Here is a 15,732-nt window from a genome sequence, read left to right on the forward strand (position 1 = left end):
AATCACTAGAGAAATGCAAATCAAAACTACAATGAGATATCACCTCACACCAGTCAGAATGGCCATCATCAAAAAGTCTACAAACAATAGATGCTGGAGAGGGTGTGGAGAAAAGGCAACCCTCTTGCAGTGTTGGTGGGAATGTGAATTGGTACAGCCACTGTGGAGAACAGTATGGAGGTTCCTTAAAAAACTAAAAATAGAACTACCATACAACCCAGAAATCCCACTACTGGGCATATATCCTGAGAAAACCATAATTCAAAAAGAGTCATGTACCAAAATGTTCATTGCAGCTCTATTTACAATAGCCCGGAGATGGAAACAACCTAAGTTTCCATCATCAGATGAATGGATAAAGAAGATGTGGCACATATATACAATGGAATATTACTCAGCCATAAAAAGAAACGAAATTGAGCTATTTGTAATGAGGTGGATAGACCTAGAGTCTGTCATGCAGAGTGAAATTAAGTCAGAAAGAGAAAGACAAATACCGTATGCTAACACATATATATGGAATTTAAGAAAAAAAATGTCATGAAGAACCTAGGCGTAAGACAAGAATAAAGACACAGACCTACTAGAGAACAGACTTGAGGATATGGGGAGGGGGAAGGCTGAGCTGTGACAAAGCGAGAGAGAGGCATGGACATATATACACTACCAAACGTAAGGTAGATAGCTAGTGGGAAGCAGCCGCATAGCACAGGGAGATCAGCTCTGTGCTTTGTGACCTCCTGGAAGGGTGGGATAGGGAGGGTGGCAGGGAGGGAGACGCAAGAGGGAAGAGATATGGGAACATATGTATATGTATAACTGATTCACTTTGTTATAAAGCAGAAACTAACACACCATTGTAAAGCAATTATACCCCAATAAAGATGTTTAAAAAAAAAAAGGCAAATACCGTATGGTAACACATATATGTGGAATTTAAGAAAAAAAAAATGTCATGAAGAACCTAGGGGTAAGACAGGAATAAAGACACAGACCTACTAGAGAATGGACTTGAGGATATGGGGAGGGGGAAGGGTAAGCTGTGACAAAGTGAGAGAGAGGCATGGACATATATACACTACCAAACGTAAGGTAGATAGCTAGTGGGAAGCAGCCGCATAGTACAGGGAGATCAGCTCACCGCCTGGAGGAGTGGGATAGGGGAGGGTGGGAGGGAGGGAGACGCAAAAGGGAAGAGATATGGGAACGTGTATATGTATGGCTGATTCGCTTTGTTATGGAGCAGAAACTAACACACCATTGTAAAGCAATTATACTCCAATAAAGATGTAAAAAAAAAAAGTGGGTGTAAACAGTTCTTTTCCAAAGTCTTTCAGGAATAACATTTATAAAAACTAGATTAAAAAATATTCTGAAATTCAACATGATAGAGAAACAAAAGATCTTAGAACTATGGCCTCCTCTCATAGGGCTTGCCATGCATTGGCATTTTTAGGGAAACCTTTTTTTGGCTTGTTTTTGCATATTTTTATCAAGAATGATGAAGTGTTCAAAAAGGGGTACAACTGCTTAGAATGAACTGCATATTATCCTGGGAGGGAGTAATTCAAGGCAATGTGTATTGCTTGCTGAGACATATCCCACTATTTCAACTGACCAAACTTGGGATATTATACAGGAGGAAGCAAGTAAAAATGGCTATGTTTGCTGCTAGGTTAATGAGGTACCACACATATAGATATTTAATAATTTTCACTATTTTAGTCAATTTTAGAACATTAAAAGGTAAGAGAATTTTAAAGGAGACCAACAAAAAGCTGTTTCCACAATGTCCCAATGGCCTTGAAATGTGAAGGCCCACAATACTTAACTGTTCTTTTTTGTTTGATACTTTCTCTTTAGTTACAGTGATTCTGTAGGAAGAATTTCCTATCAATTTTTACTGCCTTCTCCTGCTGTCCTGAGAGTAGAGATCGGTTCCGGTACAGTTGCTACTCTTGTGTTCTGCTGGCCCAGAACTGGCCAATCCATTTGCATCCCTTTCTTCCACACTGTGATGGAAATAGACAAGGCTGGCCAAGCAGCTCCTCGTGGACCACTTACCATTTCCCTCAGGCATGGGCAGATCCAGTTCTTCGCTCCACTTGGCGATGTAAATCTTGCCATCTGTGTATGGATTGTTGGGGGCATTTGCTGCCAGCTCTGTAGAGAGCTAAGAGTTTCTTGTTCCTCTTTGGTCCCTGATACAATGGGATCTCTGCCTCACTTGTTCCAGGCTTCTTGGTTCCTAGGTTGTCCCAGGTTTCTTAGAGTTACTTTGCAATATGACCCTGCTTGATAAACTATCTTTTTTATTTTTAAACTTGTTTTAAGCAGAAACATCAGTTTGTTTCTGCTTTGGTGTTATTTTCTATTATAATTTTGTTTAATAAAAATTCATTCAATGCCACTAATCACTCAAAAGCATTGTTGGGTAAATAAAACCTAGACTCTTAGATCAAAGAATTCAATAGGAATTTAGAGGTCATTTTATCCTGTCTCCCATAGTCTTTGTTTGAGCAGCTTTAAAATTTTTTTTTAAATTTTTTATAAACTATCTTTTGATGGTTGGTGATCAAATGGAGAGTTTTATAATCAGAATGAATTTAAGACACAATGTAAAATCTCCTTTTCAGAATATCTTTAGGAAAAAGAGTATACATTCTTATTAGTCTAAAATAGTTTAGAGGCAGAAATTATTTCACTCAACTCTGATTCTTGAATTTTATTTTATAGCAATGATGAAATAATGAAAAGCTTTAAAAAATTGCTTTATAGCTTATCTATTACATATATGAGGTAATTACTATGTTGGTTAGCTGTGTCAAGACTAGGAAAATATCTGGACTTCCCTGGCGGTCCAGTGGTTAGGACTGCGCACTTCCGCTGCAGGGAGTGTGGGTTCCACCCCTGGTTGGGGAACTAAAATCCCATATTCCGCATGGCAAAAAAAGACTAGGAGAAATATTGACTATTTCGAAGAGAATTATCACTGTTTACATTTAATAAAAATGCCTTTCAGAAGGTCATAAAAGAAAGAGTCGGTTTCTTTGAAAATGGAAGTAAGCCAGTGATTTTCCTCATTGTTTTATAATAGATTTCAATTTAGACATAAAGTATATTTATATAAGCAAAATGTATAGTATTAGTCTTCTTGAAAACTTTTCTGATCTTAATTATCTGTACACACCACACCTATGCACAGAGACTAATACTTAGAGATGATTGCCCCATTAATGTTTCTCTTTCTTTCTCTTTCCCTTTTTTAACAGGGCCTAATTGTTCGGATTTGAAGCAGCCTATGTATTTAGGATTTGAAAAAGATGTCTTTAAAACTATAGCTGATTACTATGGTCACTTGAAAGAGCCTTTGCTTACGTTTCACCTTTTTGATGCCTTTGTCAGTGTATTAGGTAAGTTGGAATATAATGACCGTATATCTTCACTACTGATATGGAATCATTTCATTTTTCACTATCTTGAGACTTCCATTAGCCCAATTTCCATAGCTTTTTTGAAATAAAAACAGATGGGATGCTTGCCTAGTTGGAGTCCTGCTCTATAAAGGAGGAAAAGAAAATAGTTAAGCTCTGTTATGAAACCTAAACAAGGACCAGTAGTTTTTTTTTTTTTTTTTGCAGTACGCGGGCCTCTCCCGTTGCGGAGCACAGGCTCCGGACACGCAGGCTCAGCGGCCATGGCTCACGGGCCCAGCTGCTCCGTGGCATGTGGGATCCTCCTGGACCGGGGCACGAACCCGTGTCCCCTGCATCAGCAGGCGGACTCTCAACCACTGTGCCACCAGGGAAGCCCCGGACCAGTAGTTTTTATTTCTTAGGGAGGAATAGTACGTTCTATGTCATTTCTGTACAAACAAGTATGACTTTATTGGTAAAGAATGTAAATTTGACATTTACTCTTCATGAGTAAATCTACTACTCTGGATATGACTTCATGAATAGTCAAGTGTGAGAGAGATATTTTCATATAGAAATCTTATTTCTTTTTATAGAAGGAACAGGTTTTTGTAGGACTATTTGTTATCTGTGACATGTAAAATATAGTAACTACTGTTCTCTAAAACTTGTTGCTACTTCTCACATAGATTTATATTTCAGAATTTAAACTGTCAAAGAAACATGGTAAAAAGGAAAAAGAAATAAATATTGTTGGTATAGGCTTTTCTGATATTGTTCCTTTCTTCTTGGAAATCAGATTTTTCTGTTGATGTTGTGATTGTTCAATAAGTATTATTGTTTTCTTGTCCAAAAGTTTGCTTTAGTGACCAAATCACTGTGTGGGTATCATACTCTGTTATGTAAATTTGTAGGAATTAGCATCCTCTTGGTTTTGAGTGTTGTGGGCTTAGCAGTCTTCGCCTTCCCATTCCTCCTTCCCCATCTCTTCCCTTTCTACTGTCTTATTTTCTTGTTGGAAAGTAGGGATGCAGCCATAGTATCCTAACAAAATAACGTATCAGCAATATGTGAATAATGTACCTGATCTCTTAGCACAATACGTCGATTTTAAGATTTCATAGGATTTCTCATTATAAGAAGCAAAATGGAGCAATTATAAATCACGTACATAAGAGTGAGTTTGTTCTCAGAGAGACCAATATTGAGAACAGATGAAGGGATTAGACCTAGTACTGTGCTTTGAGACCACTGGGTCTTCTTGGTATTTTGTTTTCCACCAAGGAGAATTGGGGGGCTTATGTCCTTGTGAATATCATGCCTAATGATGACTACTTGCTGTTATTTAAGATGCATAAAGACTAATTGAGTAGATTCTCATTATAGCCACTTAATGCCATTATGCGACTGGTAAAAGACAAATTCTAAAGACAGGATTAAAAACCACTTCTTAGATTTTCTTCTCATTTTCCATTTTCATAATGTTTTATGGTAGAATTTAGAAACAAAAGAACTTGGAACTTAAAAAAAACGAATTCCAATTTTAAAAAATTTTAATTTTTTATTGGAGTATAGTTGATTAACAATGTTGTGTTAGTTTCAGGTGAACAGCAAAGTGATTCAGTTATACATGTATCTATTCTTTTTCCCATTTAGGTTATTACAGAGTACTGAGCAGAGTTCCCTGTGCTGTACAGTAGATCCTTGTTGGTTATCTATTTTAAATATAGCAGTGTGTACATGTCAATCCCAAACTCTGTATCTATCCCTCCCTCCCAACCTTCCCCTCTGGTAACCATAAGTTCATTCTCTAAGTCTGTGAGTCTGTTTCTGTTTTGTAATAAGTTCATTTGTATCAATTTTTTTAGATTCCACATATAAGCGATATCATATGTTATTTGTCTTTCTCTGTCTGACTTCACTTAGTATGATAATCTCCAGGTCCATCCACGTTGGTGCAAATGACATTATTTCATTTACTTTGATGGCTGAGTAATATTCTTTTGTACATATGTACCACTTCTTAATCCATTCATCTGTTGGTTGGTGGACATTTAGGTTGCTTCCATGTCTTGGCTATTGTAAACAGCACTGCAGTGAACATTGGGGCACATGTATCCTTTTGATCCATGTTTTGTTCTGGATATATGCCCAGGAGTGGAATTGTTGAATCGTGAGGTAGGTCTATTTTTACTTTCTTAAGGAACCTCCATACTGTTCTCCACAGTGGCTGTATCAATTTACATTCCCACCAAAAGTGTAGGAGGGTTCCCTTTTCTCCACACCCTCTCCAGCATTTATTGTTTGTAGATTTTTTGATGATGGCCATTCTGACTGGTGTGAGGTGATATCTCATTGTAGTTTTGATTTGCATTTCTCTAATAATTAGTGATGTTGATTATCTGTTCGTATGCCTCTTGGCCACCTGTATCTTCTTTGGAGAAATGTCCATTTAGGTCTTCTGCCCATTTTTTGATTGTGTGTGTGTGTGTTTTTTTTTTTTTTTATATTGAGCCACATGAGCTGTTTGTAAATTTGGGAGATTAATTGCTTGTTGGTCGTATCATTTGCAAATATTTTCTCTCATTCTGTGGGTTGTCTTTTCATCGTTTTTATGGTTTCCTTTGCTGTGCAAAAGCTTTTAAGTTTAATTAGGTCCCATTTGTTTTTGTTTTCATTTCCATTACTCTAGGAGATGGATCAAAAAAGATCTTTCTGTGATTTATGTCAAAGAGTGTTTTCCTCCAAGAGTTTAATAGTATCTGGCCTTACATTTAGGTCTTTAATTCATTTTAAGTTTATTTTTGTGTTTGGTGTTAAAGAATGTTCTAATTTCATTTTTTTTACATGTTGCTGTCCAGTTTTCCCAGTACCATTTATTGAAGAGACTGTCTTTTCTCCAGTGTATAGTCTTGCCTCCTTTGTCATAGATTAATTAACCATAGGTACGTGGGTTTATTTCTTGGCTTTCTATCCTGTTTCATTGATCTATATTTCTGTTTTTCTGCCAGTACCATACTGTCTTGGTTACTGTAGCTTTGTAGTATAGTTTTGAAGTCAGGGAGCCTGATTCCTCCAGCTCCGTTTTCCATTCTCAAGATTCCTTTGGCTATTGGGGGTCTTTTGTTTTTCCATACAAATTGTGAAAGTTTTTGTTCTAGTTCTGTGAAAAATGCCACTTGTAATTAGATAGGGATTGCACTGAATCTGTAGATTACCTTGGATAGTATAGTCATTTTGACAATATTGATTCTTCCAATCCAGGAACATGGTATATCTTTCCATCTGTTTGTGTCATCTTCAATTTCTTTCATCAGTGTCTTACAGTTTCCAGAATACAGGTCTTTTGTCTCCTTAGGTAGGTTTATTCCTAGGTATTATAATCTTTTTGATGCAATGGTAAATGGGATTGTTTCTTTAATTTCTCTTTCTGATCATTGGTAGTTAGTGTATAGAAATGCAACAGATTTCTGTGTATTAATTTTGTATCCTGTAACTTTACCAGATTCATTGATGAGCTCTAGTAGTTTTCTGGTGGCACCTTTAGGATTTTCTATGTATAGTATTATGTCATCTGCAAACAGTGACAGTTTTACTTCTTCTTTTCTAATTTGGATTCCTTTTATTTCTTTTTCTTCTCTGATTGCTTTTACTAGGACTTCCAAAACTATGTTGAATAAAAGTGGCAAGAGTGGACATCTTTGTCTTGTACATGATCTTAGAGGAAGTGCTTTCAGCTTTTCACTGTTGAGTATGATGTTAGCTGTAAGTTTGTCATATATAGCCTTTATTATGTTGAGGTATGTTCCCTCTATGCCCACTTTCTGGAGAGTTGTTTTTTTTTTTTATCATAAATGGGCGTTGAATTTTGTCAAAAGCTTCTTCTGCATCTATTGAGATGATCATATGGTTTTTATTCTTCAATTCGTTGATGTGGTGTATAACACTGATTGACTTGCAGATATTGAAAAATCTTTACATCCCTGGGATAAATCTGACTTGATCATAGTGTATGATCATTGTAATTCAGTGTTGGATTTGGTTTGCTAGTATTTTGCTGAGGAGTTTTGCATCTATGTTCATCAGTGATATTGGCCTGTGATTTTCTTTTTGTGTTGTATCTTTGTCTGGTTTTGGTATCAGGGTGAGGGTGGCCTCATAGAATGATTTTGGGGGTTTTCTTTCCTCAGCAATGTTCTGGAATAGTTCAGAAGGGTAGGTGTTAACTCTTCTCTAAATGTTTGATGGAATTTTCCTGTGAAGCCAACTGGTCCTGGACTTTTGTTCATTGGGAGTTTTTTTTTTTAACATCTTTATTGGAGTTTAATTGCTTTACAATGGTGTGTTAGTTTCTGCTGTATAACAAAGTGAATCAGCTATACATATACATACATCCCCATATCTCCTCCCTCTTGCGTCTCCCTCCCACCCTCCCTATCCCACCCTTTTAGGTGGACACAAAGCACTGAGCTGGCCTCTCTGTGCTATGCGGCTGCTTCCCACTAGTTATCTGTTTTACATTTGCTAGTGTATATTATGTCCATGCTACTCTGTCTCTTTGTCCCAGCTTACCCTTCCCCCTCCCCGTGTCCTCAAGTCCATTCTCTATGTCTGTGTCTTTATTCCTGTCCTGCTGTTGAGAGTTGTTTTTTTTTTTATCACAGTTTCAGTTTCAGTACTTGTGATAGGTCTGTTCATATTTTCTGTTTCTTCCTGGCTCACTCTTGGGATATTGTACCTTTCTAAGAATTTGTCCATTTCTTCTTGGTTGTCCTTTTTATTGGCATATAGTTGCTTGTAGTAGTCTATTATGATCCTTTGTATTTCTGTGATGTCCATTGTAGCTTCTCCTTTTTCATTTCTAATTTTATTGATTTGAGCCTTCTCCCTCTTTTTCTCAATCTGTCTGGATAAAGGTTTGTTAATTTTGTTTATCTTTACAAGAACCAGCTTTTAGTTTCATTGATCTTTTCTATTTTCTTCATTTGTATTTCATTTATTTCTGCTCTGATCTTTATGATTTCTTTCCTTCTACTAACTGTGGGTTTTGTTTGTTCTTTCTCTAGTTGCTTTAGGTGCAAGTTTAGGTTGTTTATTTGTGATTTTTCTTCTTTCCTGATGTAAGATTGTATTACTATGAACTTCCCCCTTAGAATTGCTTTTGCTGCATCCCATAGGTTTTGGATTTTCGTGTTTTCATTTTTATACGTCTCTAGGTATTTTTTGATTTCCCCTTTTGATTTCTTCAGTGATGTGTTGGGTGTTTAGTAGCATATTGTTTAGCCTCCATGTGTTTGTGTTTTTCACCGTTTTTTTGTGTTTTTTTTGTGGTTGATTTCTAATCTCGTAGTGTTGTGGTTGGAAAAGTTGCTTGATATGATTTTAGTTTTCTTAAATTTACTGAGACTTGCTTTGTGGCCCAGCATGTGATCAATCCTGGAGAATGTTCCATGTGCATTTGAGAAGAATGTGTATTCTGCTGCTTTTGGATGGAATGCTTTATAAATATCAATTAAGTTCATCTTCTCTAATGTGTCATTTAAGGCCTGTGTTTCCTTATTGATTTTCTATCTGAATGATCTGATAGAAATGGATGGACCATCTTGATGGTCCATTGATGAAAGTTTGGTGTTAAAGTCCCCCACTATTATTGTGTTACTGTTGATTTCTCCTTTTACGGCTGTTAGTATTTGCCTTATATATTGAGGTGCTCCTATGTTGGGTGCATATATATTTATAATTGTTATACCTTCTTCTTGGATTGATTCCTTGATCATTATATAGTGTCTCTCTTTGTCTGTTACAACAGTCTGATATGAGTATTGCTACTCCAGCTTTCTTTTGATTTCCATTTGCATGGAATACCTTTTTCCATCCTCTCACTTTCAGTGTGTATGTCTCTAGATCTGAAGTGGTTCTCCTGTAGACATGATATATACGGGTCTTGTTTTTATATCCATTCAGCCAGTCTATGTCTTTTGGTTGGAGCATTTAATCCATTTACATTTAAGATAATTATTGATATGCATGTTCTTACTGCCATTTTGTTAATTGTTTTGGATTTGTTTTTGTAGATGTTTTTTCTTCCCTTCCTCTTTTATTCTCTTGTGATTTGATAACTAACTTTAGTGTTGTGTTTGGATTCCTTTTTCTTTCTCATGTGTATCTATTGTAGATTTTCAGTTTGTCGTTACCCTGAGGTTTTGATATAGCAGTCTATATATATAAACAAGATTGTTTTAAGTTGCTGCTCTTTTAATTTCAAGTGCATTTCCAATATCCTGCATTTGTGTTCTCTTCTTGCAGTTGCTGGTTTTGATATCATATTTGTGTGCAGATGATTTCCAACCTTTGCTGTATGTTTGCCTTTACCAGTGAGCTTTTCCGTTTGCTATTTTCTTGTTTCTAGTTGTGGCCTTTCCTTTTCCACTTAGAGAAGTTCCTTTAGCATTTGTTGCAAAGCTGGTCTGGTGGTGCTGAATCCTCTTAGCTTTTACTTGTCTGTAAAGCTTTTGATTTCTCTGTGGAATCTGAATGAGAGCCTTTCTGGGTAGAGTCAGTTGGAAGCTCAGTGGAAGCTGACTGAAGAAATTCTCATTTGAGTACTGGCCTCTAGGAAATCAAATGGAAGGTGTTTAAAAATGTATGAGTTCCAATTTGCATCAGTTACATTTGTGATATCATTGGTCTGTTCTACCCCCAATTGTTCATTTTGTTCTCATCTAGGAATTAAAGCTGGTTGTTTCCAAATTGATGTCAGAGTCAGCCATCAGCTAAAATATTTTCAGTAGAGGCTTTGAGGTGGAAAAGGATGGATAGAATGGAGAATTTATTATTCTTAGGTGTCAGCAATAATAGACTAGTGTGTATAGATGGTGACATATATTAACCTTCCCTGATCAGTCCTGCTCAAGTGAATATATTTCAGACACCCTGCATTGAAAACCATAGTTTTTAGAACTTTACATAGTGAAAGAAAAAAGTCTTCTAGGTTATGACGACCATAATTTGTTTATATGAATAACAAATATTATCTAATATAGCAGTCCTGTTAGAATCTGTGGGAAAGTGTATCATATCTAGGTCTGTGCAAACTCGATACATAGGTTGAATCCCAGGAGGAATTAGTCATTCCTTAAACCTTTTGACTTACTTTGATTGGAATAGGATCCCCTTAGATAAAATGCTTTAAAGTAGGTAATCAGTCTACTTTGTTGTAGAAGCTAATTCTGCAGCAATTTCAATGGAAATGGTTTTTAGTTTAGTTAATGAATTTCTTTTGAGGGTTATTCCTTTGCTTCTTGCATGAAATAATTCTGGCTTTATGCCATAACTGTGACCCTGAGAACAGTCATTGATAGGTGAAACAGGATATCGAAGTGTTCTTAAAGAAAAAAATGAAAAAAAAAAAAGAGACATTTTTGGAGGTTTAAGACTTACCCTTTACTTATACTATACTTCGTCTCAGCAGTCTGACCTAACAACATAACTGTGACTAGTAATAAATCTTCATTTCCAAAATGGCAGTTCCTTATATTAAGATCAGAGTTCGGCTGACTCTTGAATAGGGTGAGTGAGATAGTATAGCAGCCTTTACACACACTTCACATGCACCCTAGAATCCACTGAGCTGTGTAGCTTGCAATAAGTTGGCATACTGAGGAAAAAAGAAGGCAGAAAGGAAGCACAAAGGGGCATGGGAGCAGGGAAGAGTGTTTTGGAAAATTGGCTGGCTTGTGTGTTATATGATGTTAATATCTGAGATCCTAGACTGGTGATCTATGGGCCAAATCTGGCTCATGAATACATCTGGTTTAACTTGTGTGTTTTAAAAAGAAAGTTTAATTAATTGTCAAACTTTAAGAAATAGGAAATTCACATAAGAGTTTATATTTTTGGCTTCTGCTCCTATAGGCAGGTGAGTTTGTGGCTGGCTCCTGGTTTATGTGCTAATAGGCTGGAAGGCTGACACAGTAGGTCTTTGCTGTTTGCTTTCTCCTAGATGTAAAGTTTAGAAAATGCCATTGAAATTCACTAGACCGGTTATACATTGGATCATGTAACTCAAAGACTGAGATCTCCTCCTTTGTTTTTTAACCTAGAAATATCCATAAGGTTAGGTTTTCCATTCTTTGGTTCTTTTGTATAGTGATTTCTAGGAGATCCTCTGGAGCTGTGTGCCATCTTGCTTTGTAACCTCTTTGCCCTCATGCGCTTCAGGTTATCTCAGGGTCCTTATCCCATAGTGGAAAACAATTCCTTTTTTCAGAGAGTGCCTACTTGGTGCACCTGAACAGACAGAGAGCTCTTGCCCATGTTAGTCTGAAGTTCTTGCTGGTGGTGCTCTCTGCTCTCAGGGCCCAGGGCTTATGGCCCAAGCTTTTGAAATTGCAGATGGGCCAAGGTAAAGATACTGAATCACCTCCAAATGTAATGACTACTGTTATGTCAAGATTATTGGAATAATGTGAGTTAGGTAGTTCTTAAAGATGGAAATTTAGGCAAATGCCTAGGTATTCACTGGCTGTAACTAAACACATAAATTACACACTACTATATATAAAATAGATAAGCAACAAAAACCTTCTGTATAGCACAGGGAACTATATTCAATATCTTATAATAACCTATAATGGAAAAGAATCTGAAAAAGAATTATATGTATATATATATGCACATATAAATAAATCTATATGATATAGTAAATATATATATAACTGAATCACTTTGCTGTACACCTGAAACTAACACAACATTGTAAATTAATTCTTCAATAAAAATGGTTAGGTGGTGCAGTGGTTGCGAGTCCGCCTGCCGATGCAGGGGACACGGGTTCGTGCCCCGGTCTGGGAAGATCCCACATGACGCGGAGTGGCTGGGCCCGTGAGCCATGGCCGCTGAGCCTGCGCGTCCAGAGTCTGTGCTCCGCAACGGGAGAGGCCCGCGTACCAAAAAAAAAAAAAAAATTATTGGTATGTTCTGCATGTAAATCCTTTGTTAGATATATTTATTGCAAATATTTTCTCCTGGAATGTGGTTCTTTTCCCCCTTTTTCTTAACAATGTCTTTCAAAAAGCAGAAGTTTTCAGTTTTGAAGTCTATTTTATCATTTTCTTTGATGGTTCATGCTTTTTGTATCTCAAGAAAATTTTGCCTACCTTTAAATATTGTACTATTTCATTTATAATGTTACTACCTTACAACATTCTTTCATTTTTTTCCACTGCCCTTTGTGCTATTGTTATCATACATTTTAGTGCTACATATATTTTTAATAATGTGTTATAACCCTACTATATATTGTTGTTATTTTTTCTTTAAACAGATGATTTTCTTTCTTTCTTTTGTTTCTGTTTGCTTTCTTTTTTAATATTTTTTCTTCCAGTTTTATTGAGATATTATTGACATACAACACCTTATAAGTTTAACATAAACAGCATAATGATTTGACTTGCATACATCCTGAAATGATTACCAGAATAAGTTTAGTGAACATCCATCATGTCATTATAGATGCAGAATTAAAGAAATAGAAAAAAATGGTTTTTTTCCCCTTGTGATGAGAACTCTTAGGATATACTTTGTTAACAATTTTCATATATAACATACAGCAGTGTTGATTATATTTATTTTGTTGTACATCACATTCCTAGTACTTATTTACCTTATAGCTGGATGTTTGTACCTTTGATTGCCTTCATCCAATTCCCCCACCCCTGCCTCTGGCAACCAGAAATTTGGTCTCTTTTTCTATGAGTTTGTCTATTTGTTTGTTTTCGATGTATTGACCTGCAACACTACGTTAATTCCTGTTATACAACATAGTGATTTGATATTTCTGTACATTTTAAACTGATCACCAAGATGAGTCTTTTTACAGTATGTCACCATACAAGATATTACATAGTTATTGACTGTATTCCCCTAATGTACTAAATGTATATATATGTAATTTCATACCTGTGATGCATTTATTTTGCAACTGGAAGTTTGTACCTCTTAGTCTCCCTCACTTTTTCTTTCCTCTCCCCACACATCTCCCCTCTGGCAACCACCTGTTCATTCTACGTATCTATAGATCTGTTTTTGTTTTGTTATGTTTGTTCACTCCTTTGGTTTTTTAGATTGCACGTATAAGTGAAATCATACAGTATTTGTCTTTCTTTGACTTATTTTACTTAGCATAATACCCTCTAGGTCCATCCATGTTGTTGGCAGTGGCAAGATTTCATTCTTTTTAATGGCTGAGTAGTATTCCATTGTGTGTGTGTGATATATATATACATACACGCACACACACAAACACACACACCTTCTTTATCCATTCATCTATTGGTGGTCATTTTGGTTGCTTCCATATCTTGGCTATTGTAAATAATGCTGGAATGAAATAGGGGTGCATGTATCTTTTATAATTACTGTTTTTGTTTTCTTCAGATATATACCCAAGAGTGGAATTGCTAGATCATATGGTAGTTATATTTTTTAATTTTTGAAGAATCTCTATAATGTTTTCCATAATGGCTGCACCAACTTGCATTCCCATTAACAGTGCACAAGAGTTCCCTTTTCTCCACATCTTCGCCAACCCTTACTTGTTGTCTTTTTGATAACTGCCATTCTGACAGGTGTGAGGTGGTATCTCACTGTGGTTTTGATTTGCATTTCCCTGATGATGAGTGATGTTGAACATCTTTTCATGTGCCTGTAGGCCATTTGTATGTTTTCTTTGGAAAAATGTCTGTTCAGATCCTCTGTCCCCTTTTTAATCAGGTGGTTTGGTTTTCTGATGTTGAATTGTATGAGTTCTGTTTTTTTTGGGGGGGGGGTATTAACCCCTTATTGGATACATTGTTTGTAAATCTTCTCCCATTCAGTAATTGGCCTTTTCCTTTTGTTCATAGTTTCCTTCACCATGCAAAAAGCTTTTTAGTTTGATGTTGTCCCATTTGTTTATTTTTGCTTTTGTTTTTCTGGATACATATCCAAAAAATATTATAAGACCAGTGTCAAAGAGCACGCTGCCTGTTTTCTTCTAGAAGTTTTATGTTTTCAAGTCTTACATTTAAGTCTTTAATCCATTTTGAATTTATTTTTGTGCATAGTGTGAGAGAGTACTCCAGTTTGATTCTCTTGCATGTAGTTTTCCGGTTTTCCCAGCACCAATTATTGAAGTGGCTGTCTTATCCTTATTGTATATTCTTTCCTCCTTTATTGAAGATTAATTGCTCATATTAGTGTGGTTCACTTCTGGGCTGTCTGTTCTGTTCCATTGATCTGTGTGTCTGTTTTTGTACCAGTACCATACTGTTTTGATGATTGAAGCTTTGTAGTATAGTTTTAAATCAGGGCGTATGCTACCTTCAGCATTGTTTTTCCTCCTCAAGATTGTTTTGGCTATTCAGGGTCTTTTGTGTTTCCATAAAAATTATTTAGAATTATTTATTCTTGTTCTGTAGAAAATGACAGTGGTGTTTTGCTAGGGATTACATTGAATTTGTAGATTGCCTTGGGTAGTATGGCCATTTTAACAATGAGCACCAGTGCATGAGCACTGCACATCTGTCCAGTTGTTTTTGTCATCTTTGAATTCTTTCATTAATGTCTCATTGTTTTCAGAGTACAAGTTTTTTATCTCCTTCATTAGATTTATTCCTAGGTATTTTATTCTTTCTGATGAAATTGTAAGTGGGATTTTCTTAATTTCTTTTTCTGATAGTTCATTATTAGTGTATAGTAATGCAACAGATTTTTGTATATTGATTTTGTATCCTGCAACTTTACCAAATTTGTTTATTAGTTCTAACAGTTTTCTGGTCCTGGACTTTTGTTTGTTTGGGGTTTTTTCATTACTGATTCAATTTCATTATTGGTAATTGGTCTGTTCAAGTTTTCTGTTTCTTTCAGATTTAGTCTTGGGAGACTGTACATTTCTAGGAAGTTATCCATTTCTTTTAGGTTGTCCAATTTATTGGCATATAATTTTTGTTTGTGGTAATCTCTTATGATCCTTGTATTTTTGTGGTATCTGTTTAACTACTCCTCTTTCATTTCTGATTTTATTGATTTGGGCCCTCTCTCTTTTTTCTTGATGAATCTAATGATTTATCAATTTTATTTGTCTTTTCAAAGAACCAGCCTTTAGTGTAATTGGTGGTTTTTATTTTTCGGTTTGTTTTTTGTCTTTTTTTCATTTGTTTCTTCTCTGATATTTATTTCTTTCCCTCTACTAACTTTGGGTTTTCTTTGTTCTTCTTTTTCTAGTTCCTTTAGGTGTAAGTTTAGGTTGTTTGAGATTTTCTTGTTTCCTGAAGTA

The 15,732-nt window shown here is 35.9% G+C and overlaps 1 protein-coding gene across 2 annotated transcripts in view; it reads left to right on the top strand.

The window, feature by feature from the left end:
* DEPDC1B (DEP domain containing 1B) overlaps positions 1–15,732 on the top strand; it is a 100,367-nt gene that overhangs the window by 62,053 nt on the left and 22,582 nt on the right. For both annotated transcript variants that reach the window (XM_060007032.1, XM_060007033.1), the window contains exon 7: positions 3,273–3,413. In XM_060007032.1, the coding sequence (XP_059863015.1) occupies positions 3,273–3,413 (141 nt within the window). The remainder of the gene's footprint in view (positions 1–3,272; positions 3,414–15,732) is intronic.

The sequence above is a fragment of the Delphinus delphis genome, chromosome 3, assembly GCF_949987515.2.
Source record: "Delphinus delphis chromosome 3, mDelDel1.2, whole genome shotgun sequence".
NCBI lineage: Eukaryota > Metazoa > Chordata > Mammalia > Artiodactyla > Delphinidae > Delphinus > Delphinus delphis.